Raw genomic sequence first — 27,201 nt, 5'->3', positions numbered from 1 at the left:
GGCAGTTCATCATGCAGTAATTCAACAGAATTCAAATCAAGTGGAATAGAAGAAGAAATTCCAGGCAGATATTCTAACCCACATGAACTGAATTATGTTGGATCCGAGAAGTTCTTGCACTGACCCTCAGTCCCAAATATGGGTACCAATGCTGCACAGCTGGGTTAGCCTATTTACCATTGCAGGTTGAATGGGATGTTTAATCAGGCACCTAGTGAAAATGCGTAAGCATGGTTTGTGTGAAGAAAGCCGCTCTTATGCTGTAATCTACAAGACACAATGATTTATGCTTCAGTGTTACCCAGTGAATTCCAGCTCTTAAAGAGCACCCTCTATCCCTCTATTAAGCCACAGCACTGACAGAGGTGTTTGCTGTTACATTAATCCAAATGCTGCAGGTCAGGGAACCTCATCTCCCACTCTCTGGTCCCAAACATCATCATCCTGGTGTCTGAGGGAGAATATAGGAAACTTATCTTCTGTGCCAGGACTGCTAGATGGCCCTCTGAGCAGAATGTAATGAAAGCTGTACAGTAGCTGGCAGACATGATGATTCCTTACTAATTAAATCCCGTTCCCAGCATAGAGACATGTGAAATTCGATTACTTTATGAATTATTTCAAGATTAATGTTCTGACATTTTGAATTGTACCTCACCTACACTGCCTTCAAATACAGACTACTGTTCCACTCACATTTAACAGCCTCTGAACTCATAGAGAGCTATCCCACAACAGCAGCATTCCAGCCCCCTAGCAGCCTTCTCCTCAATAATATCCATATTTCACACACACACACACACACACACACACACACACACACACACACACACACACACACACACACACACACACACAGACTCCACGGGGTACAGTCTCTCTCTCAGACACACACACACACACACACACACACACACACACACACACACACCCACACACACACACACTCACACTCACACACACACACACACACACACACACACACACACACACACTCACAGACACACACACACACACTCACACACACACACACACACACACACACAGACACTCACACTCACACTCACACACACACACACACACACTCACACACACACACACACACACACACACACACACACACACACACACACACATCCCCCCCCCCCCCGCTGAACCACCCTACTACCGATGCCATAACATCTGTCATGCACCTGGCCCTGACACACCTTGAAAACAGGGACATCTGATGTCAGAATGCTGCTCTGGATTCCAGTTCAGCATTCAACACTATTGTCCAACAGACCTCATTGCTCGTTGTTCTACACTCTACTCACAGTGACTGCATGGCTAAAACCCCAACTAATCACATTGTCAAGTTCGCCAATGACACATCAGTGGTGGGTCTCATCGCCAACAATGACAAGATGGTCAGCAGAGAAAATGTGGAAGAGCTTAAGGTCCGGTGCTAGGTGGATGATCTGTTCCTCAATGTCAACAAGACAAAGGAGATGGTTATTGACTTCAGGGGAATTCTCATCACCCATGCCCCACTTTACATCAATGGCATCGCAATGGAAACCAAGCTCAAGTGGGCTGCAGTTCTGCTGAAGGGACAGGGAAGTTGATGTCCCAGAGGGAGAGGTCACACAACTGATTTGCCACAGGGACCCTGCAGGATAACTAGTGGGAAGGCTACTGCAAATGCAAGTAGCAGAAATGGCTGCCTATATTGGCAGGAACAGGATAAAAGAATTATTAAGAAGCTTGGAAGAATTCATCTCTTGCAGGTTTTCAAATGGGACCAAGGGTGATTCACTTTCAGCCCTTGTCCCACGAGAGTGGCTGTTGTCACCATGTTTTTGCTTCCATTCCAACATAGGTGAAGGCCATTCAAACCCTTTTGTGCCTTAGTGGTGTCACCTGCATCTGTTATCAGTGAGCTAACAACTGAGATCACTGTACTGCAGGCTGGGAGCAGCTTGCTTCCCTACTGTTTGGGTGTAAAGACTTTGTGAGTCACTCTGCAGGCTGGGTCAGAGCAAATTCATAGCTTATCTTGTTTTCCATAAATAATTGCATTAAAGACCATCTGCTGTCTCAAAGAGACCACTGTGCCATTTGAAGAGCAAATGGGTTCCCTAGCCAATAGAAATCTCTCAACCAACATTAAAGCAATCAAACAAGCTATCTGAATCTTTGTCCCATTGCAGTTTGTGTAAAACTCTGGAGTGTGTATATTGACTGCTACACTTTTTACAATTAGAATGAAATTTCAAATACTGTAAAGCAGGAACTTACAGGTGATTTGTTGTTCTGTACCATATACGATACATAACATTTCCAGATGACGTTTCACGCTGATGCTAAGGGATCATTGACTTGAAACATTTACTCTTGACGTTCTTCCCAGAAAAGCTACTTGACCTAGAATTAAGGTCTCCAGCTTCACAGCAAGAAGGGGAATATAACTTCACAGTCAATTCCAGTCAATGTTTCACCAATATTTTCCATTTTTGACCCAGTCATGTGCTTCCATGTTTAGCCTGTGGGTAGAAAAAGATATATCCTCATTGTACTCCAGACAAAATTTCAAACTAGGTGCAAGTTGTTGTTGTTTAAATGTACAATGCTGATGATGCATAATCAAAATGAATTAGACCAGTGAAGCAGCATCAGAATCTCTGACCATCAGATCAAACAAATCTCGTTAAAGTTGATGTTGTTTTCATAAAATCTTAAGCTCCAATATGCAGTGAGTGTTGGTCTTGCCTGTCGTGGAACTGCCCGTGTATCACTATATATTCAGAAGGATCCTTTTAATTATTCCTCCTTATGAGGTATCTTTCTCAGGAGCTAACTGTAAGGAATTACCTTCATAAATCCCACATAGTTTGATTTTGCTATTTTTGTTCAAAAGTGAGATTTATTTATTGAGATACAATGCAGAATATGCCTTTCTGGCCCTTCGAGCTTCACTGCCCAGCAATCCCCCAACTTAACCCTAGCCTAATCACAGGACAATTTACAATGACCAATTAAGCTACCAACTGTTACATCTTTGGACTGTGGGAGGAAACTGGAGCGCCCAGAGGAAACCCGTGCGGTCACAGGGAGAACTTACAAACTCCTTACAAGCAGCATGGGGGAATTGAACCTGGGTCGCCTGCACTGTAAAGTGATGTGCTAATCACTATGATGCTGTGCCTTGCCATCTCTCCGCAAGTTTTGCCTTCTGCTCCCAAATGTTGGTATTGTTTGCACATCTACATATCACTTAGTGATGATAAGGTTATATTTCAGCAGAGAGGGGACCCAGTTCCTGGTTGTTAGAAGACTGATAAATCCATACAATAACATCATACATCCTAAAATTGTATGCAGATCTTGATGATAGAGCACATAATAAGTTGTTGGACGGGTAGAGGCAACAAGAGGTAGGCTTCACAATCCAATATCTTTCATGTTTGGTGATTAAGTGATGTCCTGCACGTTCACTTTCTACTTTGAAGTCAAGATGGCGCTAAATAGTGACTCCTTTGCTTGCATCTTTGGAAACAGCTCTATTTCTATCTTTAATATCTTTATTTTTCCCTTTCAGGGTTCTTTTGCAGACCCTGACCTGGACTTGCATGCTGACTCTGGTTCTTTGCAGGAACGAGACACACTCTCGGGGTCTCAGAACTGGCCATTTATCGGCACACCAAGTGTTCAGCCTGAGAGTCCGGCTCAGATTTGGAAGCTCTGGAGATGGGTGGATCGAGGGTTGGGGTCACGGCAGGAGACCCGTGTTTTGTTGGGGGAGTTGGAAAATCTACTGCTGTGGGCTTGAAGACCTGGGATCTTTGGGAACAGAGCTTGGAAAAAGTGACATAATGATCTTTTAATATCGTAAGCTAGTGAGTTGTTTGTTATGTCTCCCCACCTGCTGGGAAAAATGGAGACATCTGCTTTTCCCTTATTAGGGAGAGCGAGAGCCTGCGGTATGTCAAATGCTGGGTGAAACATGAAGTCTTTGTGGTAACTGCAAGTCAGTGTCTTTGTTCACGTTTGAGTGTTTGGTGGTGGGTGCCAATGCTTTATTTTGCTGGTGGGGCAGGGGGGATTGTTGCACGCTGCCGCATATGTGTGGGAGGGGAGCTGGGGGGTGGTGCTTTGGGGTTCTTGCATTTAACTGTCGTTCATTTTTTTGGGGACACTCCTCTGTTTTCAAAGAAAAAGCATTGCAGGATGAATATTGTATACCTTTCTCTGGCATTAAATTGGACCTTTGAACCTTTGAACTATTACCTGTTCTTTTTTGTGAATTCTACCTCTGTTTGCAATTCATCCATGTCAATTGTAACGTATGTCCTTGGACTCACATTGATTGCCAATGACTGAAAGAATCAAATGGTTCAATTTAATATTAGAGAATGTATACAGTACACACTTAGGGCTGAGGATGCGTTCCTCAGAGGTGGAGAGCTATGTAAATCAGCACTACAGGAATCAGCATTATGTGAATGGACATGTGTGCCTGATTTTAAAAAAAATCAAACCTGAGATATATGATATATTATTTTCTGTATACACAGTAATTTGTGGAGTAACCGTCACACAAATAGGCCCAACCCGTACATCAGTGGGGTGGCAACACGTCACAGCAGCAGAAGTATCCACCCTCCCCACTTGCACCAACAGAAAGAGAGAGAGAGAGAGAGAGAGTGAGAGAGAGAGAGAGATCACTCCTGCAGCAATGAGACTGGAACTTACTATTCCGATGTTACAATCTTCCATGTTGCTTATTCAAGCTCCACCCACCCCCGACTCAAGGACTGACAGGCTCTGACTTAACATCAAAAGAGAGAGAGAGCAAGGGATCGCTTGAGAACAGGGCCTTCTTCCGACAGCAACACACACTGCCTGATGTCCTGTTGTTTCAGTCTCCCATGATGCTTTAGTCAGCAAAATCGGCAAGGAACCGGGTCAACTATGGGACTGCTCCTTGAAGGCATACATCTTCTAGACCTTTCCGGGAAATGGTGAAGTGCCAGGCCACACAGCTAGTCCAAAAACCCACCGCTTGTGATAAACCAGAGATTAAACTGTAGATCATGGACTCCAGCAGAAACCCAAGCACCTTGAAAAGGAAGAAAAAAAATAAGGTTTATTATCACTGACATAAGTCATGAAATTTGTTACCTTGTGGTAGTGGTACAATCCAAGACGTTAAAAATAACTACTCTAATTTGCAATTAAAAGTAAATAAATAATGCAAAAGAGGAATAGCAAGGTGATGTTCATAAGATCATGGACCATTCAGAAATCTGATGGCAGAACGAAAGAAGCTGCTCCTAAAACACTTACAACTATTTTAAAATTCATAAAATTAGAAGCTCCCTGTAACATTCCAAAATAAATGTTATATTTGTCACGATTATAACTTTAATTCATGTTTTAGGATTTGACCATTACTAGCCACGTTAGCATTTATTGTCCAGGCTCGAGTTGCCCTTAGACTGAGTAGGTTGACTGGCCATTTAGGAATCAATCACAATGGTGGCCTCTGAGTCGGATTTACTTACCTGAAAGGAGCGAGATGGAGTTTATAACAATCAGATAGATTTGTAGCTATTATTACTCCTGATTATTTTTTGCTTAAATTTGTTTCCATTATTTTAATTGCTGAATCTAAATTCCACAGCTGTCATGGAAATACTCTGGTTTCTGTATTACTTCAGTACAGGTCTGATAACTGCTTATATCACATCGTTCCCCATGTTAGCAATTTATTTGGAAGTCCGTCAGATATTCCCAAAAATTGTATAATGTAGTATTGTAATTAGGAAATATTCAGCAGGTGCGATGCTGTGTATGGATTAAAATGATAGCATCTGTATATTTGTATGTGCAAATGCATAGCTGAAAGGCAACTAAAAGTTAGTTTTAATAGGTCCACAATTCATCCAGAAAGGAGCAGATGGAACAATCTTTTCGGGTAATTTGGAATGTGACTATTTCAATATGAACATTTCATGGTTGAAGGTCCATAGAAATTGCCTTCGCAACCATATCTAGGACACAGAACACTTTTAAAAGAAATATCCTCGTACGTTTTAAAAATAGGTGACTTCACAACTGTTGTAAAGTTAATACATTAATATGGACACTGCATCCCAGCAGGGACTCCTGTATTTTGCAGGGAAAACATGTTCAAATAAAGCTGTAGTTTGGAGCTCCTACAGGGAATGAAATTATTTGACCTGAGAGTTAGCACACATGGCAAGTATGTGTTAATGTGTAGTCATTTGGCAATTTAACATTAGCCTATTATTAATGCATTTTTATTCATGCTCCCAAAATTCCTCTAGGGATCAAGCTGAATTAATGTACAGCAATGTGTGTGGTCTAAGCAGTAGTCTTCCTCTTGACTTGTTAAGCATCAATTAATGATAAATATGCAGATTTATTCTTGATTACTTTCAAGTTTACATCATGTTAATGTTCTGCTGAGATTCCCTGAAGAGATATAGTCTAATGGTTGTGATACGCAGTATACTATATGCATCTACTGAGAGAAGTATTTGTTGAGTTTGGAAAATGAATAGCCAGAACCCACAGCTCAAGTGGGGAAGGACAAGGTGGAAGGAACTTGGACACTCCAAACGTTGATTGTAGACTTTATTTGAAGTTTGCACTTCCTTTTCAAAGAGTTCCAAATTCCTTCCTGTAATTGGTACTTCTAAGACACAATATCAGAGCTCGTTAATATACTGATTTGCCAGCTAGATGGCGATCTATCATGGTGCCGGCAGAACAGCGGCAGGCATCCAAGTTTCGGCACTCCTATTCCCCAGAATATGTTTAGCTGCCACTATGCTCAAGTGGTATTTCAAGCCTTTATCAATGACGTGCTGTGGGAAATGCTACACCTCTTTGTCTTTGGTTACCTAGATTTAGTTACTCATTTTCTCCTGGTCCACTCAAAAACATGTCCAGCATGTCCTGCAGGTTCTACAACTGCTTCTCGAGAATCAACCATTCATCAAGCTCAAAGAGCGAATTCCATGTTTCCACAGTCACCTTCCTTGGGTTTGTTATATCTAACAGCAATCTACAAATGGACACCAATAAGACCCAGGCTGTACAGAATTGGCCACGGCCTGCCTTTGTGAAACAACTCCAGCGATTTCTAGCTTTTGCAAACTTTTACGGGCGACTCACCCACAATTTCAGTTCGGTGGACGTGCCAACCTCACCAAGAATTCTACCAGACCTTTCTGCTGGACCCTGGAAGCTGAGGCAGCTTTTGCAGAGTTAAAACAAAAGTACACGTCCGCACCTTCTCTAGTTCTATCTGATGCACATCACACTTTTGTGGTGGAGGTCAGCTCCTCGGACATGGGAGTAAGGGCCTGCATCTACCCAAAGTCATCTTTCTCCCACTGAGGCAAACTATGACATCAGGAATCATTTAATGTTGGCCATTAAACTGGCACTGGAGGAGTGGAGCGACTGTTTGGAGAGGTCCAAACATCCATTTGTGGTATGGACCAACCAGGATGCAAAGAGGATGAATTCCAGGCAGGCATCTTAAATAGGTTCAGATTTCTTATCATTTACCACCCAAGAACAAAAACTCAAAAAACAGATAGATGTCCTCTCTCAACAGTTAGAAGCTCCTAATGGGGAAAAGAACCCTTCAGCTATAATTTGTACCTCCAGATTGGTGGCACCCATTGGCTGGAATGTAGACTTCAAGAGCAAAATGTGTCGGACCCGGGTAATGGTCCTCCTGGATGTATCTTTGTTCCCAAACCTGTTTGTTCGGAGATGCTCAAGTGGGGACTTGCTTTGAATCTGGTTCGGCACCCAAGGGTGGCTCACACTGTAGAGTTTGTCAAGAGATGTTACTAGTGGTTAGGCATGACTAAAGATGGCTGGGAATGTCTTAGAGTGTGATGTATGCACACAAAATAAAGAACCCTGAGCACAGCCTTAGGGTCTGCCTCAGCTTCTCCCCATTCCCACTTACCTTTGGCTCCGCATTTCTATGGACTTTGCCACTAGTTTTCCAGCACCTCTGACAGTACGGTAATCATGGTGGCTGTAGACCAGTTCTCCAAGGCTTGCTGCCTCACACCCCTTCCCAAACTACCATCAGCTTCAGAGACCACCAAACTCATGTTACAACACATCCTCAAAATTCAGGGCTTTCTCAAGGACATCGTGTTCATTCATGATCACAGTTCGCCTCGAGGTTTTGGAAGTCTTTTTTGTGAGCACATTGGGGCCTCTGACACTCTGGGTCCTATCCAGAAACCTATGGACAAATGGAGAGGGTCAACCAGGATCTAGAGAGGACACTCAGCTGTCCAGACTTGGGGAACCCTACTACCTAGAGTGACAACCTGATCTGGGTGGAGCTTGTGCACAAAACACTTTAGCATTCATCTAATGGGATGTCCCCTTGCAAATGCCAATTTGGGTACCATCCTCCACTGTTCCTGGATCAGGAAGTGGAGATGATTCCATCAGTGGACCAACAGGTCCAGAGAAGGTTTGAGGTGAGAGAGACATTGTTGGCCAATTCACACCAACAGCAAGGCCAGGCCAACCACCAGAGAAGATAGGGACCAGCATTTCTTCATGGTCAGTGGGTCTAGCTCTTAACTAGAGATCTTCTGATACGGGTTGAATCCAAAAAATTGGCCCCTCGTTACAACAGTCGTTCAAAATCCTGCGACATGTCAACCAGCTACCTATTCTCTCCAACTCCCGAGCACTGTGTGGATTCACTCCACATTCCAAGTATTCCGCCTTGAGCCCTTGAGTGGCAGCCCCTTGGCTCCGGTTCCCAAACCTCCTTCACCTCCTAGAATTGCCGAGGGACAACCTGCCTACCAGTCTGGTGAATTTTGGACACCTGAATTGTTTGAGGTAAAAGGGATTACCTCATAGTTTGGGAGGAATATGGCCCAGAAGAAAGAAGCTGGATTTCTTCAAGGGACATCTTGGCCCTACCTTGATAGAGGAATTTCAACACTACCAACCCGATCACCCTGGGTTGTCAGGACGTGGCCGTAAGTGCGGGTGATGGGGTAGTTCTGTCGTGCTCCAGACTGAACAACAGTAGACATCCCAGTTTCAGCATTCAAATTCCCTGAGTATGGTTAGCTGCCCTTTCCCTTTAAGTCTCAGACAGCCAATTATTTCCTGCCACATTCCTTCATGGAAAGTCTGTACTTGTGCTGAGTGCTCAGTGTTTGATCATAGGAATTACATTTCTAGTACTACTGTTTGTAATTTTGCCCTTGGATTTTGTTTGTGTCATCTTATTTATATTGAGTCTATCTGAGTGCATACTAAGACCTTTCTCTGCAATTGGGTTCACCGCCATTCATACCTCTCTTGTTACACGATCCTTTTTTTCTCCAAAATTAACATATGAAAGTTCCCCAAATTATGTATGACCTCTTTGTTATTTGCCTGGTGAACTTCCTTTCCATTTTTATACCTAACCTTCAGCAGCTACCATCATAATAAAAGATAATCAATGTAAACCACATTTTTAAAGATATTTCTGATGATGGTGCCAACTGCCACTGGTTGCTCTTGCTAGCCTGAGGAGTGTTGATACTTTCTCTATAACAAATGTTTCTGGATCTTATTTTCTAGCTTTTCTAAAGTTTTTCTTGATTCCACGGAGCTTATCCCTTAGTTTTCTTCACAGATCTGAACTTGCTTTTGTCTTTGAGAACGGAAAGCTTCTGAGATATTCCTGTTTGTAATTACCTGTATCCTTAATGTGCAGTCCCTAGAAGAGAGGCACCAAATCATAATGATGTGCCCTTCAGATATGATACCACAAGCTATGAAGTTTCTGCAAGGAAAAAGAAGGTTATTACTTGGAGTGTAATCTTCATCCATAAATCAAAATGGATGCTGTTCCAGCTGCTGCTTAAAGGCATCTTACCACTACTCATTGCTTGGTTAGGTGAACTCTAGACACAAAACAAGAAAGAGCAGGTACTTAACACCACAAGGTAACTGAAGGCTAGGCTCAACTGGTTGAGCCTGGCTGGTTCATTGACTGAACAAAGATTGTGAATGAAAGCTGGGTTTAAATAGGCTACAGATTCTAGTTAGAAACGAGTGGCCGGTGAATCCTGTTAGTTGGGTGGAGCCTGGGGGGCAGCCTACATGTGTAGACCTGACCGAACCCACTCCCGACAGCCAGCCCCAGATGGGTCCAGTGGAACTTCTCGATGAGTGATGGATCCAAGATGTAACTGAATGGCATCCAAAATCTCTCCATCGGGCTACACCCCTCCCAGTTGACTAGGTACATCACATCCCACCCACAATGACGTGAATCCATCAAATGGCATGTCAGTACACTGGACCACCTTCCACCTTGCTTGGCTCTGGAGGTGCACGCTCAGGTGGGTTGAATGGTCGATGGACAACAGCCTTGAGGCAGGACACGTGAAAGGTAGATGTGATTCTGAGGGACAGTGGCAGATGGAGATGGTAAGTGACTGGATTGATGCAAGGTGTAATCTCAAAGGGACCAATGAACCAGGGTGAAAGTTTGCAGGAGTCGATGTACCAAGGCACATCTCAGTTGGACAGGCAGACATAGTCTTGCTGCATGCCAATGGCAGTTGGCCTGATGGCAGTAGGTGAGGTTGGCATCTCTATACTCTCTTCTAACCAGGGTCCTGGCAGATGGGACTTCTGCCATTGGATCCTCCACCAGGAACAATAGACAGTCAAAACAATCAGCACCCAGTGGTCAGTTGAAACCAATCCCAGGCTGACTGCCACTGTTTGGTCATTGTCTCAATCAAGGACTCAATTGTTCTGGGGCAGTGGTCCCCAACCTCCGGGCCGTGGACTGATAGTGGGCTGCGAAACATGCAGGGATGCAGCGGTAGCTGGAATGCACCCAGCACATCTTTAATAAAAAAGCCAAAATAAACAAGCTAATTAATTAGGTGCTGCCTGGCACGTAAATGTCGGCCCGGAGGTTGGGGACCACTGTTCTGGGGTAATCCACTCAAGTAGTCATACTGAGGAATGGGAGCTTGAGGTGAGTTTTGAAACCGGAGCAGTTTTACAGAATAAATTATTATTTTGAATTAGAGTTGGTTCTATTGTCTGGTTTTGGGTCTCATCAATAATTATAGGCAAGTTAGCGCAGCCATACCTTACTCTAAATGTAAGCCTGATCAAGTTTTAGAGTCAGAGTTCTACAAACTATATTACAACTGTTGTGCTTTTACAACTACTTATAAAATTAAAATAAAAGCTCGCACACAGAGGTGAAGTTAGCTGGTTTGTTCACTATGCAGAGAGAAAATAAATCAATGCGCGTGGGTAAGTTATCAGTCAATAAGTAGTGCTAGGGGAGACACTGTACTAAAAGAAATAGTTTTGTGCATTACACTTCCTCCCCCTTTAGATTAATGTAACATAAAACTGTATAGGAACAAAACATTCAATTTCCCTGATCCAGTATTACAGATAGGACAATCCATCATAACTGTCAAGTTACAAAATTACAGGATAAGCAAGTAAGAATGACTTACTTAATAGATATAACCATTCCAAACACAAAGCATACAGAAATCAAAAAGTGAATAACTCCAGAAATATGTTGAATTAAGAGAAGGCATTGAAAGACTATGGAACATGAACAGCGTAATATCTACACCTGGTATTACCCCAAACTCACTAGGCAATAGCATTAAACAATTAGGCCTACACAGCAATATTCATGTAAATCTCCAGAAAACCACAAAACTAAACACCACTAAAGTAGTCTGATAGTTCTTCACAATTGAGAAATGAGTGTGTTTGGCTATGCCCTTACCTCAGGTTTTACCAACTTGGCCAAAGAAAAAATAAAATTATAATGATAAATAGATGAGCAATAAATATCAAGAACATGAACTAAAGGGTCCTTAACAGTGAGTCCACTGGCTGTGGGAACATTTCAATGATGGGAAGTGAAGTTACCCCTCTGGTTTAAGAGCCTGGTGGTTGAGGGATGATGAGTGTTCCAGGACCTGGTTGTGTGAATCCTGAGGCTCCTGTACCACCTTCCTGATGGCAGCAGTGGGAAGAGAGCAAGTCCTCAGTGGTAGGGACCCTGATGATGGATGCTGCTTTCCTGCGACAGCACTCTGTGTAGATATGCTCAGTGGTGGGGAGGACTTTACTCATGATTGATTGGGCTGTATCCATCACGTTTTGTAGGATTTTCCATTCAAGGGCATTAGTGTTTCCCTACCAGGCTGTGATGCAGCCAGTCAATATACTCTCCACTACACATCTATGTAAGTTTTGCGGAGTTTTAGATGTCACACAAATGCTCCACAAACTTCACAATCACTATACAGTAGTGTTTCTTTTGTAATCGCACTTACTTGCTGAGCTTAGAACAGGTCCTCTGAAATTTTCACACAGAGAGTGGTGGGTGCGTGGAATGCACTGCTGGCAGCGGTGGTGGAATAGGGTCTTTTAAGAGCCTCTTAGATAGGCACGTGGAGCTTAGAAAAATAGAGGGCTATGCACTAGGGAAATTGTAGAAAGTTTCTAGAGTAGGTTAGATGGTTGGCACCACATTGTGGGCCGAAGGGCCTGTAATGTGCTGTAGATTTCTATGTTCTATGAAATGATGAATTTAAAGTTGTTGACCCTCTCCCCTCTGATCCCACATGGACCTCTGGCTTCCTTCTCTTGAAGTCAATAATCAGCCCCTTGGTCTTGCTGACATTGAGTGAGAGGTTGTTGTTGTGGCACCGCTCAGCCAGATTTTCAACCTCCCTCCTCCTTCATCACCACCTTTGATTCAGCCTATGACAGTGGTGTCATCAGCAAACTTAAATATGGCTTTGGAGTTGTGCTTAGCTGCACTGCCATCAGTGCAAAATGAGGGTGGGGGTGTTATGCACACAGCCTTGTGGTTCACCTGTGCTGATGGAGATTGTGGAGAAGATTTTGTTGCCAATCTGAACTGACAAGTGAGGAAATTGAGGATCCAATTGCAAAAGGAGATATTGAGGCCAAGGTCTTGAAGCTTATAGATTAGTTTTGAGGGGATGATAATGTTAAAAGCAGAGCTGTAGTCAATAAAGAGCATCCTGATCTATTCATTTTTGTTATCCAGATGTTCCAGGGTTGAGTGAAGAGCCAATGAGATGGCATCTACTGTGGAACAGTTGTGCTTGTAGGCAACTTGGAGCTGAACCAAGATGCTTCTCAGGCAGAAGTTGATATGCTTCATTACTGACCTCTCAAAACACTTAATCACTGTGGGCAAGCATGCTACTGGACGATGGTGATTGAGACAGGTTACTATGTTCTTCTTAGGCACTGGTATAATTGAAGCCTACTTGAAGCAGGTGGATATCGCAGATTGCCAAAACAAGAGGTTAAAGATCTCAGTGAACACCCCAGCCAGTTGGTCAGCACAGGTCTTTAGTATGTGGCCAGGTATCCTGTCCAGTCCAGATGCTTTCGGTGTCTTTGCTTACAGCTAAATCATCTTCGCTGCTCTGTTTGGGTCAAGCTGCCTGTATTTTTGCTGACAGCATGGGTGAGCCATTGATAGATTCAGCAGAGTATGACATCCAAAGGAAGTCATCCATTGACATGAACATATGATCCAGAAGCAGCAGGAAAGCATTAACTATCTACTTGCCACTCCCTTCCAACACTCCATCTCAATACCGCAACCCCTCCCTTTCAGCTGTTAATCTCCAGATCCATCATCATATCTGGATATGTGACATTTCTTCTGAAAGTTGACATTGCTCAACTTTCCTTTATCTATGCCTTCCTTTATGGAAGATATGTTTTAAAATCCTGAACTGCAGTACCATCATGAGGTACAATATCATAACCCCTGAGCTTGTATGTACATACAATTTGAAGGAAAATTAGCAGATAAGCAGTTGATTTTCATGGAGTTCAGGCACTGAAGCACCAGTGAAAGTTCTAATGCAAGGGGAGTGAATTTCCCCAGGGATTTTCCTCCATATTTGACACAGCATTTACAGATGAATTAGGAAAAATGGGTTAACCACTGTCTGAACCATTTATTTGTAGTTCTTCTGATGAAGATACAGGGGATAACTTTTCTTTATAGTGCCTAGATTATGTGGTGACCAGAGGACAAATATGCTGTGCATTTAATAATTCTGTAATATTTAAGTAACATTGTAAATGTATTGTTTGATTAAGCATTCTTTGTTTGTTTACATAATTCCTTACAGATTATATGTAAAAGTATGTGAATGGCATATGTCATCATGCCACCATGTCACATGTGTGTGTCTTACTAACGTAAGACAAAATTAAGCACACACATCCTGGACTCTCATGTTTTTCTTTCAATTATTTTTTTTGTTTTGGAGTTGCAGAACATAACAGTGATGATGAAGTTGTTTTAAAGTGAATCAGAGTCAACTGCCTACCTGTTGAAGTGCACCGAGACATTCAAGTTTAAAAAAACGTGCAGTATATTTTCTTTTTTTCAGAAGTGGGGGACAGAGAGATGGTTGAGTTAAAAAAGGCAGAAAATGGACAACACTTATGGGCTCATAAACAGTGAGTATCGGGTGATAATAATGATTTTTTGAAAAAGCAGCAATCGGAGGTAGATGCATTGGATTACGCAACAGATCAGTAGATATTGTATACTGAACAAATGGAGCAGTTTTGTGAAGCAAATAAAATAGCCAATGAAAAGTGGGTGCCAGTTTTGCTAAGTGTAAAAGATGGAAATACATAGAGTTTGCATAGATATTTGACTGTTCCAACCAAACCAGATGAAATGAGCATTTCTGATATCATGAAAGTAATGCAGGAGCATTTAGAACCAAAACCTTTGTTGATTGCAGAATGCTTTAGGTTTCATAAGCACAATCACAAGGAAGAGGAGTCCATTTCAACACATGTGGCTCAATTGATGAAATTGTCTCAGCATTCAGTGACGGGCTTAATGATGCACTGAGTGATCCTTTAGCTTGGCTCCCACCTGAAGCACAACTCACATTGAAGAGAGCAGTCGAAATCACTGTATCGATGGATAAGATGACCAGAAATGCAATTGAGTTGCTGTCAGGAATGTAAGTGAGCATGAACAAAATTACAACGTCTAAACCGAATGCTGCTTGGTTGAACAAATTATGTAACCATTATGGCAGGGGCTCACATACACCAGACCAATGCAGGTTTAAAGGCGAAACTTGCAGAAAATGCCACAAAGCAAGACATATACAAAGAGCATGTTGGACAGACAAAAATAAAAGGACTGCAAAGGGAAGAGAAAAATGATGAGAATGACACAGGACCTGGTAGCTTTGCGATTTACAATGCGAAGACAAGTAATATAGCTCACACCAGAAGTAAATGGCCAATTAATCAAAATGGAACTGGACACTGGTTCGGCCATTTCAGCCATTCCACAAAATGAGTTTGAACAAAATGGGTTCAAAGATATTGAACTGAAACCTGTGGATATCCAACTGAGAACTTATACCGGAGTAAAGATAATTCCCATAAAAATGACATTTGTAACCATGAAATACAACAACCAACAAATTACATTTGACTTGATTGAGTGAAAAATAGGATGGCCAGCATTGTGGAGCCATGATTGGCTGAGACAACTGTAACTGTATTGGAGATCCATCCACTACCTGTATGCCAAATCCCTAGTGATAGAGTCAGCTGAAAGCAAATTAAAAAAAGGTACTGGACAGCAATGTTCAAGGATGGCACTGAAAAACTCAGTCATATCAAGGGTAAAATAGTGCCACACATGAGGCTGCTTAACAAGCTATGAGCCCATGGTAGTACAGGAAAGATTTCAGCATAGATAAAGCAGTGGCTGACTGGCAGGAGGCAAAGCGAGGAAATAAAGGGAACCTTTTCTGTTGGCTGCAGGGATTCCTCAGAGGTCCATGTTGGAACCGATTATTTTTACATTATATGTCAATGATTTGGATGATGGAATTGATGGCAAGTTGTTTTGAGGAAATTGGGAGACTAGAGAAGAATTTAACCAGATTAGGAGAATGGACAACGTAGTGGCAGATGGAATTCAGTGTCAGGAAGTGTATGGTTAAGCACTTTGGTAGAAGAAATGAAAGGGTTACCTATTTTCTAAATGGAAAGAAAACACAAAAATCTGAGGTGCAAAGGGATTTGGGAGTCCTCTGGATTGTTTGAAGGTTACTTTGCAGGTTGAGTCTCTGATGAGGAAGTCAAATACAATGTTAACATTCATTTCAAAAGGACTAGAATATAAAAGTAAGGATGTAATGGAGAGACTTTATAAAGCATTGGTGAGGCCTCACTTGGAGTATTGTGAAAAGTTTTGAGACTTTTATTGTCAAAAGGATGTGCTGAAACTGGAGAGGATTCAAAAGAGGTTCATGAAAATGATTCCAGGATTAAATAGCTTGTCATATGAAGAGTGTTTGATGGCTCTGGGCCTGTATTCACTGGAATTCAGAAGAATGAAGGGGTGACCTCATTGAAATGTATCAAATGATGAAAGGCTTTGATAGAATAGATGTGGAGAGGTTTTTTTCTATAGTGGGAGAATCTAAGACCAGAGGGCTCAGCCTCAAAATTGAAGGGTGTCCATTTAGAACGGTGATGAGGAGGAATTTCTTTAGGCAGAGAGTGGTGAATCTGTGGAAGCCTTTGACACAGGCAGCTGTAGAGGCCAAGTCTTTGTGTATATTTAAGGCAGAGGTTAATAGATTCTTGATTGGTCGGGGCATGAAGGAATACGGGGGTAAGGCAGGAGATTAGGGCTGCAAGGAAAAATAGATCAGCTATGATGAAATAGCACAGCAGACTCGATAGGCCTAATGGTCTAATTCTGCTTCTATATCTATGGTTTTATCTAGGTGTGGTCAAAATGAAAGCTTTGGCTCAAAGCTTTGTCTGAAGGCCTGGGATAGATCAGCAGATCAGGTAGTCTACCAAGCAGTATTTGGGATGCCAACACATCCAGAAGAAAGGTGTCCACAGTTGTGACAACCACTTCCTGCAGTCTCAAAGTTAACTCCTATAAACACCACAGAGAAAGCCCCAGAACCTGAGATTGTTTTGTAGCCAGAAGTCTCACCTGCCAGGCAGAGTGACCCGACTTGCATTTATCAGGAAAAATGTTATCCCACAAGAGTAACAAGAGTAAAAAATGCAGGTGAACACTTAAGAAAGAAATCAGGAGAGCTAAAGGTTGTCCTACTGGACAAGGTGAAGGAGAATCCTAAGAGGTTCTGTAGATATGTTCAGAGCAAAATGATTGCAAGGGACAAAATTGGTCCTCTGGAAGATCTGAATAGTAATCCATGTGTGGAGCCTAAATAGATGGGTAGATCTTAAATGGATTTTTTTTTTGCATCTATTTATTTGGGGAATGGACACATAGTCTATAGAAGTGAGACAAGGTGACATCAACTTCATGGAAAATGTAAAGTAGATGAAGGCAAGGCAGTGGTATTTGTCTACATGGACTCTAGTAAATCATTTGACAAGAAAGTTCAGTCATTCAGCATTCAAGATGAGGTACTGAATTGCATTCGACATGGCTTTGTGGAAGAATCTGGAGAGTGGTAGAGATGGTTGCCTCTCTGACTGGGGGCTTGTGACTAGCGGAGGGCTGAAGGGATTGGTTTTATTGTTAGTCATCTATATCAATGATCTGGATGATAATGTGGTTAACTGGATCAGCAAATTTGCAGATGACACTAAGACTTGGGGTATAGTGGACAGTGAAGAGGGTGATCAGGGCTTGCAGAGGGATCTGGACCAGCTGGAAAAATGGGCTGAAAAATAGCAGATGGAATTTAAGGAAGACAAGTGCGAAGTGTTGCACTTCAGTAGGACCAACCAGGGCAGGTCTTACCAAGTGAAAGGTAGGGCACTGAGAAGTGCAGTAGAACAAAAGATTCTGGGAATACAGGTCCATAATTCATTGGCACTTTGCCCTTCATAACTCAAAGTATTGAGTACAAGAGGTGGGATGTTATGTTGAAGTTGTACATGCCATTGGTGTGGCCTAATTTGGAGCTTTGTGTGCAGTTTTGTTTACTAACCTACAGAAAAGATGTAAATAATGTTGAAACAGTACAGAGAAAGCTTAGAAGGATATTGCCTGGTCTGGAGGACTGAGTTAGAAAGACAGATTGAATAGGTTAGGACTTTATTCCATGGAATGTAGAAGACTGAGAGATTTGATAGAGGTATACAAAATTAACAGGGGTATAGATAGGTTAAATACTAACAGGCTTTTTTCACTGAGATTGGTTGCAACTACAACTAGAGGTCATGGATTAAGGTGAAAGCTGAAAAGTTTAAGGGGAACATGAGGGGAAACTTCTTCACCCAGAGGGTTGTGAGAGTGTGGAATGAGCTATCAGCACAAGTGGTGCATGTGGGCTTGATTTCAACATTTAAGAGAAGTTGTACATAGATAGTCAGGGTATGGAGAGCTATGATCCTGGTGCATGTTGGTGGGAGTAGGCAATTTAAATGGTTTGGTATGGACAAGATGGAACCAAAGGCCTGTTTCTGTGCTTTACTTTTCTATGATGTTGAGATCAGGGCTCTGTGGAGACCATACCATCGGAAACTAAAAAAAATCTAAGGTGCCTAAGACTTTTGCACGTGTATGTATACAAGTTGAGCTGCATTCTATATTGAGCTGGACTTTATAACTAAGCAAAGAGGAGTGTTTGTGTATTTAATATTTCAATAATATTTGAGTAATACTGTAAATATATGGTTTGATTAAGCATTATTTGTTTGCTTTTATGGGCTATATGTAAAAGTACGTGAATGGCATATGTCATCATGCCACCACTTCATATGTGTGCACCTAGTAAGAGCAACTAAGCACACACATCCCAATTAGTTAGATGTTTTGGAGTTACAAAACATAACAGAATGCCATTAGACTTGCAGTAAGTTATTGCTCTGCTACATGCTGTGATTATAAATCCAAAGCAGTGAAGCAACCCAACCTGGATTCTGGCAACTGTGTGATCAGTACAAGAAGTGAAATATCTCTTCAGCCAATTAGGCTGAAAGGCCATTAATCAGCAGTGCAGAGCTTGAACTTTGATGCATCAGCTGTAAAATATTCAATGCAAATTCCTGTCCGGAAAACAAAATAAAGTGGCAAAGGAAGATAACTAGAGAGCTTAAAAAGATCAAGAAAAAATTTAAAATAAATAATGATTTTTTTTTCAAAATATCTTCATGAAATCTGAAGGAATGAGACTACACATGTAAGAGAAATGTCAGATTATTGGCAGTAATTAAAATCATTATTCATATCCAGAATGCCATTGGTTCAAGTTTTTTGTAGACTTGGGGGGGCCAAATTTTAGTTTGATATTCCAGTACTGTTTTGAGGGAGTGCTATGTTAACATCACTGCTGAATCTCTGCTTGCCCTCTGAAATTGAAAGATCCCACAACATTCTTAATACATTTTGGTGAATTTATTCTTAACTTCCCTTGCCAATATTTATCCCTTATTTTGGGAGAGTTTGGAGCAATATCGAATGAAAGTCATTCTTTCCTACAAGATCACTGAGCTAGAAATATTCTGGATGATTTTTGGGCAGCTTCTGAAATTTTATGACTCTCTATTCATTTCAATGCCAAGTGTGTCAGCGAGGAATCAATAATGTGAAGTCCATAAAGGATAACAGAAATTTATACACCTGCTTCCTGGCTTCCTTTCCAACTGTTTATGTGAGATATTACTGTCTAGCTTAATATTATGACATTTGTGGCCTTAACATGATTCCTACAGCAAAATCCAGGACATTATCCAAAATGTCGAATGCTGGGAGAAAAGAAGCACTGCTTAAAATATACCTCTATGTATCAGGGAGATCAGGTACCTGGATAATATTGGGATATTAGAGGGTTTGCTCCATCTCCTCCAAATCAGGGTTCTGAGAGGATGTCATTTGTTCCCATGTTTCATATTAGTGATCAATTCCCTGAGGATGACCAGTGCTTCATGAAAAATCGTGTATAATTAACAGTATAGTGTGGTGTGTGTGACTGGGTGTATGATTATTTACATTTCAACATGACTCAAACCAGCATTCCTGGGTCACAACCACTGCACAGGCCAGATGGGATTTGCAAAGCTAATTGGTTATGCACAATTTGTTGCAGAAATGGCTGCCACCTCTGCTTCTGCCCCCCTTCTGCCAAACATCATAATAGATAGCCCCAGCTTTGGCTGCTCCTGTCATGCTCTCAAATACTGAACTCTCAGAAGCAATTGCCAGGGCAGGGAGAGGGGAACATTAAGGCATGTTTAAAGGAAACCAGTGCAGAGAAGCAATGTCTGGCTGTCCATCACTTCATGCCACCACTTCTGCATCTTCCTCAGTAACAGCTCTTGAGCATAGATCTAGTCAAGGGCGCATAAATTCCATGGCTGATAAGAACCATTGGATATTTGCACACTGCAGGAAATCAATCCAATTGCCACAGTTATCTGCCTGTACACTGGGAATATAGTGTAGGGAATGGCAATTAACAGAGCAAATTGAATATTGGCATTTCAGTTTCTTAATGACAGTACTCAGATAGCTCATCTGAAGGGAAGGCCAGACATTAACATCTGGGGCAGCGTAGCTTGAAATGCTGGAGGGCCCAACCTGTGCTGTATCTCTAAATAAATAAATATGAGTAGAACTAGGACATTTGGCCCATTGAACCTGCTCTGCCATTCTATCACGCCTGATTCATTATCCCTCTAAAACTCATTCTCCTGCCTTCTCCTCTTTGACACCCTTATTAAGAAATTATCAACAGATGCATTAGATAAACCCAGTGACTTGGCTTCCACAACCATCTGTGGCAATGAATTCCACAGATTCACCACCCTCTGGCTGAAGAAATTCCTCCTCATCTCAGTTCTAAAGGGAGGTCCTTGTATTCTGAGGCCAAGCCCGCTGGTTCTAGACTCCCCCACATCCATCCTGGGCCTTTCAATATTTGATAGGTTTCAATGAGATAGTGATCGGTAGCATAAGAGTGTACAGAGGCAAGGTTCATGGAAATGGGAAGGTGGCTTTCAGCAAACTTAATTTTGAATACCAAATCCCAAGGTGGAAGGGTTTATAAGTTTTCTTTTGACAATGATATAATAATGAACAATTCTCACCTCTGTTATAAAATAACTTTAATTAATGATTTATACTTTGCCCTTTGCAGAACAATCCCTTTTTTAACTGATAGATTAACCAAGTATTGAAGGTTCCCAAATGCATGCAGCAGTTCCTTGCCTTTCTCCACAGCAGTCATTCCAAGAAACCTACTCTGCTGTATGTCTTAATGGAGGCCGTGTGAGCAGTCTGCCTATAGGCTTGTTATACTGAATGCTTCAGGAGAATCTCCTCAGTCCACCCCATGCAACCCCACATCCTAAAAGGAAGGTGCCCGATTTTTTTTATATTTGCTGTGTGGTCACCCATCAATGGTCACCCTGATTGGATCCAAGGAACTTAAATTATTTATTTCATTCCATTATCTCTTCACATCGTGACAAAGTCATGCCTGAAGATTTTTGACGAGCAGGATGTGAGTTTGTGCTGTTATGTCCATAAGGCATATAAATGCTATATGCTATGCCATCTCAAGAAGCTAAGGGAATATTGGGGCACTGGTCCTGCCTTCGAAAGTTACGGATATTTCTATAGAAGAACAATGCTGGCGTGGAAGTCTTGGCTGGGAACAGTAAAAGCTGAGGAAAAAAAAAGATAAATGATGTTTTTAAAATGTTAAAAACAAATGGTGAATACCACATAAAATTGCTGTGGGTTTAGCAGAAGCAAAGCTTTTTAGATTCCAGATGTATCCAACCACCACAAAACCATCCTATCCTTTAAACCTACAAAGCAGCTGTAATAGCCATAAAATATCTCTAAATGCAAACATTTGCATTTTATGTTTGCTTGTTATTTACTCTAATGCAAAATATTTACAGCTGTTGCACATTTACCATTATTTGCATGTTTCTCACCCTTTAGTCTTTGCTATTATTCCCTGTCAAATCTACACGTAGAAGAGCATTTGCGAGGATACTAGGGATTATAGTGCTGATAAGACGGTGATAGAGTATTCTAAACTCACATTATTCAAAATTAAAAGTGCCAAATTGTGATGCTTGAAATATACGAGTCACTTTTTATTGCTTGGATTTTGTACAAATAATGTAACTAATTAAATATAAGTAGGTATGCAATACAATATATACAAAAACAGCATTCTTCAATTTAATTTCATAACAGACTTCTTTGTCTTTTACTGTACAATCTCTTGTCTAAGTTTCTTGACAGTCATTTTTGATACAGGTTGCTTGATGGCCAACTGTCCAGGTGCCATCTTCATAGGAGCAGTGGCAGGTTGTGCATTCATCGATCTTCACCTCTCGTCCGGCTGGGATAATGGAAACTCCTGCAAAACAGTTGGGACCTAAAACAAAATTAAATAGTTATCATTACATCCTGTCTGGGTATGTCAAGATGCTCAAGTTACAACACAAATAAATGTTTGAAAAATCTTGTGCAATGTGCAAATTAATAATCAACCGTTTAATTTGTCCATGTTAATGAATTATTCTGAATAATTCAAATAAATCAACATATATCCACCATTCCATCCTTTTTAAAATGATCTACTTAAAGTAAAGATCATGAAATGTAGACAAAAAGAATTAATCTAATTCAATTATTATAATATTTTTCTTGATGTGAACGTAATTTTCAATGTTCTATTTTAATTACAATAAAAATGGCTAATCAAAATCTTTTTGTACCTATGAGAAGTTATACAAATGCAGGATTATGGAAATGGTATAATTGTTTAAGGCAATGAAAATTTAAGCATTTATAATTTAGTTTTAAAGAAGCTAAGGTAGAAAATTAAAACAACATTAACTAGCATTGTTTGATACAATACAAATTTGCTGCAGTCTCCAGCATGATGGGTTTGTATCAACGTTCCAGAAATACCTTCATTAACTGCTTGGACCTAGGATAGCAGGACTGCCTCTTTAGAAAAATGTGAAAATGTGCATGTTAAAGTAATAAATAATTTGAAGAAATCTAAATATTACAGCTCAAAAATCTTCATTGATTTTCTATATCAAAAATAAAGAGCGACTCTGGTGTATTGAGGAAATAAGAAATAACATGAAACAAACCTTAGAAAAACAACTTGTTCCTCAGAATGCATATAGAGACAGCTTTTTAGTCACAACAACATATTTTGAAGTTCTTCTATGTGTGTTTCTATCAGTACTGTGTTCAAAATATGCTAGTCTGGGAAACAAGCCAGAGAAAAGTGCTTTGGTTTGTTATTTCTGATTCTGAAATATACAAAGGAATTAACAATTGTCCTCAACCTTTCCTGATGTATATTCAAGATCAGCAATGGTCTTTTCCCTCTCATGAGTCTAGATAATTTATTAATGTGATCCAAGATCAGTAATTCCTCCACTAAGTTACAAAGCTGCAGAAGAAATATTGTAGAATCTATTGTAATGTGAACAAAGTCACCGGGGAGACACAGCTGGAGGGTATAAAGCGACACACACAAAACTCAGCAGGCCAGGCAGCATCTATAGAAACAAGTAAACAGTCGGCGTTTCAGGCTGAGACCCTTCATCAGGACTGGGGGTTTACTCTTTTGCCTGACCTGCAGTTACTCCAGCATTTTGAGCGTGTGCTTTTGGATTTCCAGCATCTGCAGATTTTCTCGTGTTTGTGGTGGATATAATGCAGTCTTTTATTCAACAGGATGAGACACTCTCTTAAGGAAGAGGCCTGCTTGACCCAATATGGTATGACATTTCATATACTAAAGATCAATGAAACAACTTATATTTACAATGTATGTACAATGCTTCCTTTGAATTACATACAACTTCCACACCTTTTTCACACCCACACTCCAGACTCCCAAAATGAATGTTAATCAGCATTGCCTGGTTTTTCCACTTAACTGCTGTTCACAGCTCTAGGAACCTATTGTCCAGAACTGCATTTTGAATTTAATCTACAATCCACATTCAGGTCTCGAGACTGGTTGCTGAAGTTAATATTTTGCTATACACCCTAAGTCTATAATTGTGGAGAGAAAGCTGTGCCAATGTAGCAAGCTCCCCTTCTCCATGCAACTCATGAACCCACAGGAATGTCAGAGGCCGATACAGCAGTGTTGCAGGAGTTACCAGTCAGCATTGAACTCAATGGAGAACGGCCTTAGGGACTCCAGCTCCAGTTTTTTCCCCTCGAAGTTTATTCCAGAGGCCTTCCCCATGAATGGATATGGCCGCAAGGTAGTGGAAGTTTGAGGTCAGAGTTTTCCTTCTAGATGAGCTGCCAACCATAGCTGATGAGCCCCATCTGCCCGAAATGACTGGTTTTAAGGTGCCAGTAACCTGCCATTGCCCCTTCTCCTGTCAGTAGAAGCACAAAATATACATGAAGGATAAAAATTAAACAGTGCACACATAAACATGCTGAGTATGTACTCTGCAATCTGCCACTTATGTGCGTCTGAAACATAGAAAATAGGTGCAGGAGTAGGCCATTCGGCCCTTTGAGCCTGCACCACCATTCAGTATGATCATGGCTGATCATCCAACTCAGAACCCTGTACCTGCTTTCTCTCCATACCCCCTGATCCCTTTAGCCACAAGGGCCATATCTAACTTCCTCTTAAATATAGCCAATGAACCGGCCTCAACTGTTTCCTGTGGCAGAGAATTCCACAGATTCACCACTCTCTGTGTGAAGAAGTTTTTCCTCATCTTGGTCCTAAAAGGCTTCCCCTTTATCCTTAAACTGCGACCTCTCGTTCTGGACGTCCCCAACATCGGAAACAATCTTCCTGCATCTAGCCTGTCCAATCCCTTTAGAATTTTATACGTTTCAATAAGATCCCCCCTCAATCTTCTAAATTCCAGTGAGTATAAGCTTAGTCAATCCAGTCTTTCTTCATATGAAAGTCTTGCCATCCCAGGAATCAATCTGGTGAACCTTCTCTGTACTCCCTCTATGGCAAGAACTCCTAATGCCTGTTGTATTCCTTTTCATCTAACTGTTACACAAGGTTACACACGTGTCTGCCAAAATACAGTTCCTGGAATGAGTATACTCCTCCCCCCCCCGCCCCCACTGGCGTCCAGAGCCTTGAATAACAACCCTTTACAAATGGCAGCCCCGTCTCACCAAATTACCATACAAAGGCTTAGTTTTATATATACACACATGCATGCACTCTTTTTGTATCTACTAGTTCAGCTCTCTGCCGTGATCATGATACCTCGTGATCCCATATCCATCGACCCAAACAGATCCAAGTGTGAGCGTTGATTTTAAAAATACTCACCCACTTAGACTGTTGAGATTACTGGCCACACAATGGGTCACAAGAAGGCATCCTGGATGAGCCCCCTAATATTGTAATGTGAACAAAGTCACTGGAGAGGCACAGCTGGTAGATACTGTATAAGGTAGTTTATTATTCAAAAGAATGAGAAACTTTCTGAAGGAAGAGGACTTTTCAACCCAATATTGCATGACATTTCATAGGTTGAAGATCAAACGACAATTCTATACTTACAATGTTCCTACAATGTTTCCTTTGAACTACGTGGCATTCTCAAGGGTGAAGGTGAGCCCATTGGCACCAATGACACAGACAGACAAGGTGAGGAGGTCCTGAAGAGAGATGTTAGGGAGCTAGGTAGAAAGCTGAAAAATAGGACCTCCAGAGTGGTAATCTCTAAATTGCTGCCTGTTCCACATACCAGTGAGGGTAAAAAGGAGGATGATTTGGCAGGTGAATGTGTGGTTGAGGAACCGGTGCAGGGGGGCGGGGGTTCAGATTTCTGAATTCATTGGAATCTTGTCCGAGGAAGGTACAACCTGTACAAAAGGGACAGTTTACACCTGAAAGCTGAAACCCCCTGTTTTCCTTGGCTGCGTAAGTCTAGGGAAGACAGTCTCCGGCCCCACCAAACTCATGAGACTGAAATGGCTCTCCCACCCCAAACCCCGGTTTGTGTGGATGCTGTGCAATTTGCTACCCTGTTACAACTCAGTGCCATGAAATGACAGACAGTACACTGCATACGAGTAAAGGAATTATATTTATGAACCTTAACTTAAGGGTTAGTAAAAAGAAAAGGGCCCATTTTAATTAAACAGTCAAATGTGCTCATGTTGGAGCTTATCTTGAACTTCTCTGTCACTTATGCACTGGGCCCTCAGTCTGTCTGAAAGCTCACACCACCTTCTGAACGTTGCTCGCAATCCATTTCGGAAAAAACATGTCTCCCGCTGGGACACATCCTACGACCGGTTCTCTCCAGCGTCTTCTCTCATCATTTCCCGCCGAACAAAATCCCCAAGACCAATCTCAGTGTCCCTCACCAGAAAAACCTCCCTCCAGTTCCACCATCCTAATTGGATGCCACATGTTCCTTGTCATCCCTTATCTTCAACAATAACCCAAACTGGCTGAAAGCAGAACAGACTGCTCTTCCAGAACTGCTAAATGAAACACCTACAGCATAACAATAAAGATGTGAACCAGGGCATTACACACCCAAACCTGAGGGGGTCCAATATCCTTGCTGGCAGATTTGCTAGGGTTTAAACTAATTTGGCAGCGGGATGGGAACCAGATCGATAGTACTGAGCATGAGGTAGTTGGTTTATAAACAAAAAGAAATCTGTAATGAGACTCCCAGCAAGAAGACTCCGATGATAGGGCAAAATTGCAGTCAACAGAATGATTTGATATTTAAAAGGTGGACAAAATCAAAAAAGGTGAATGCTGGACTGATGGTGTTATATTTGATTGCACGCAGTATACAGAATAAGGTAGATAAACTTGTAGTGCAGGTACAGATTGGCATGTATGATGTCATTAGCATCATTGAGTCATGGCTGAAAGAAGATTAGAGCTGGGAGCTTAATGTCCAAGGATACACTTTGTATCGAAGGTATAGGCAGGAAGGCAGGGGGTGGAGTGGCTCTGTGGTAAAAAATGAAATTAAATAATTTGAAAGAGGTGACATAGGGTCAGAAGGTGTTGAATTGTTGTGGGTAGATGGAGCTAAGGAACTGCAAGGGTAAAAAGACTATGATGGGAGTTAAATATA

At 41.5% G+C, this 27,201-nt stretch overlaps 1 protein-coding gene across 7 annotated transcripts in view; it reads right to left on the bottom strand.

Annotated features, from left to right (window-relative positions):
• Nucleotides 1-22,043: 22,043 nt before the first annotated feature.
• Nucleotides 22,044-27,201, bottom strand: part of vwc2 (von Willebrand factor C domain containing 2) — a 158,016-nt gene continuing 152,858 nt past the window's right edge. For all 7 annotated transcript variants that reach the window (XM_073054315.1, XM_073054313.1, XM_073054314.1 and 4 more), the window contains exon 4: nucleotides 22,044-22,499. In XM_073054315.1, coding sequence (XP_072910416.1) covers nucleotides 22,348-22,499 — 152 coding nt within the window. In that variant the 3' untranslated portion in view covers nucleotides 22,044-22,347. The remainder of the gene's footprint in view (nucleotides 22,500-27,201) is intronic.

This window comes from Hemitrygon akajei, chromosome 8 (assembly GCF_048418815.1).
Source record: "Hemitrygon akajei chromosome 8, sHemAka1.3, whole genome shotgun sequence".
Lineage (NCBI taxonomy): Eukaryota > Metazoa > Chordata > Chondrichthyes > Myliobatiformes > Dasyatidae > Hemitrygon > Hemitrygon akajei.
The sequence above is the reverse complement of the archived record's forward strand: the minus strand, read 5'-3'. Positions and strand labels throughout refer to the sequence as shown.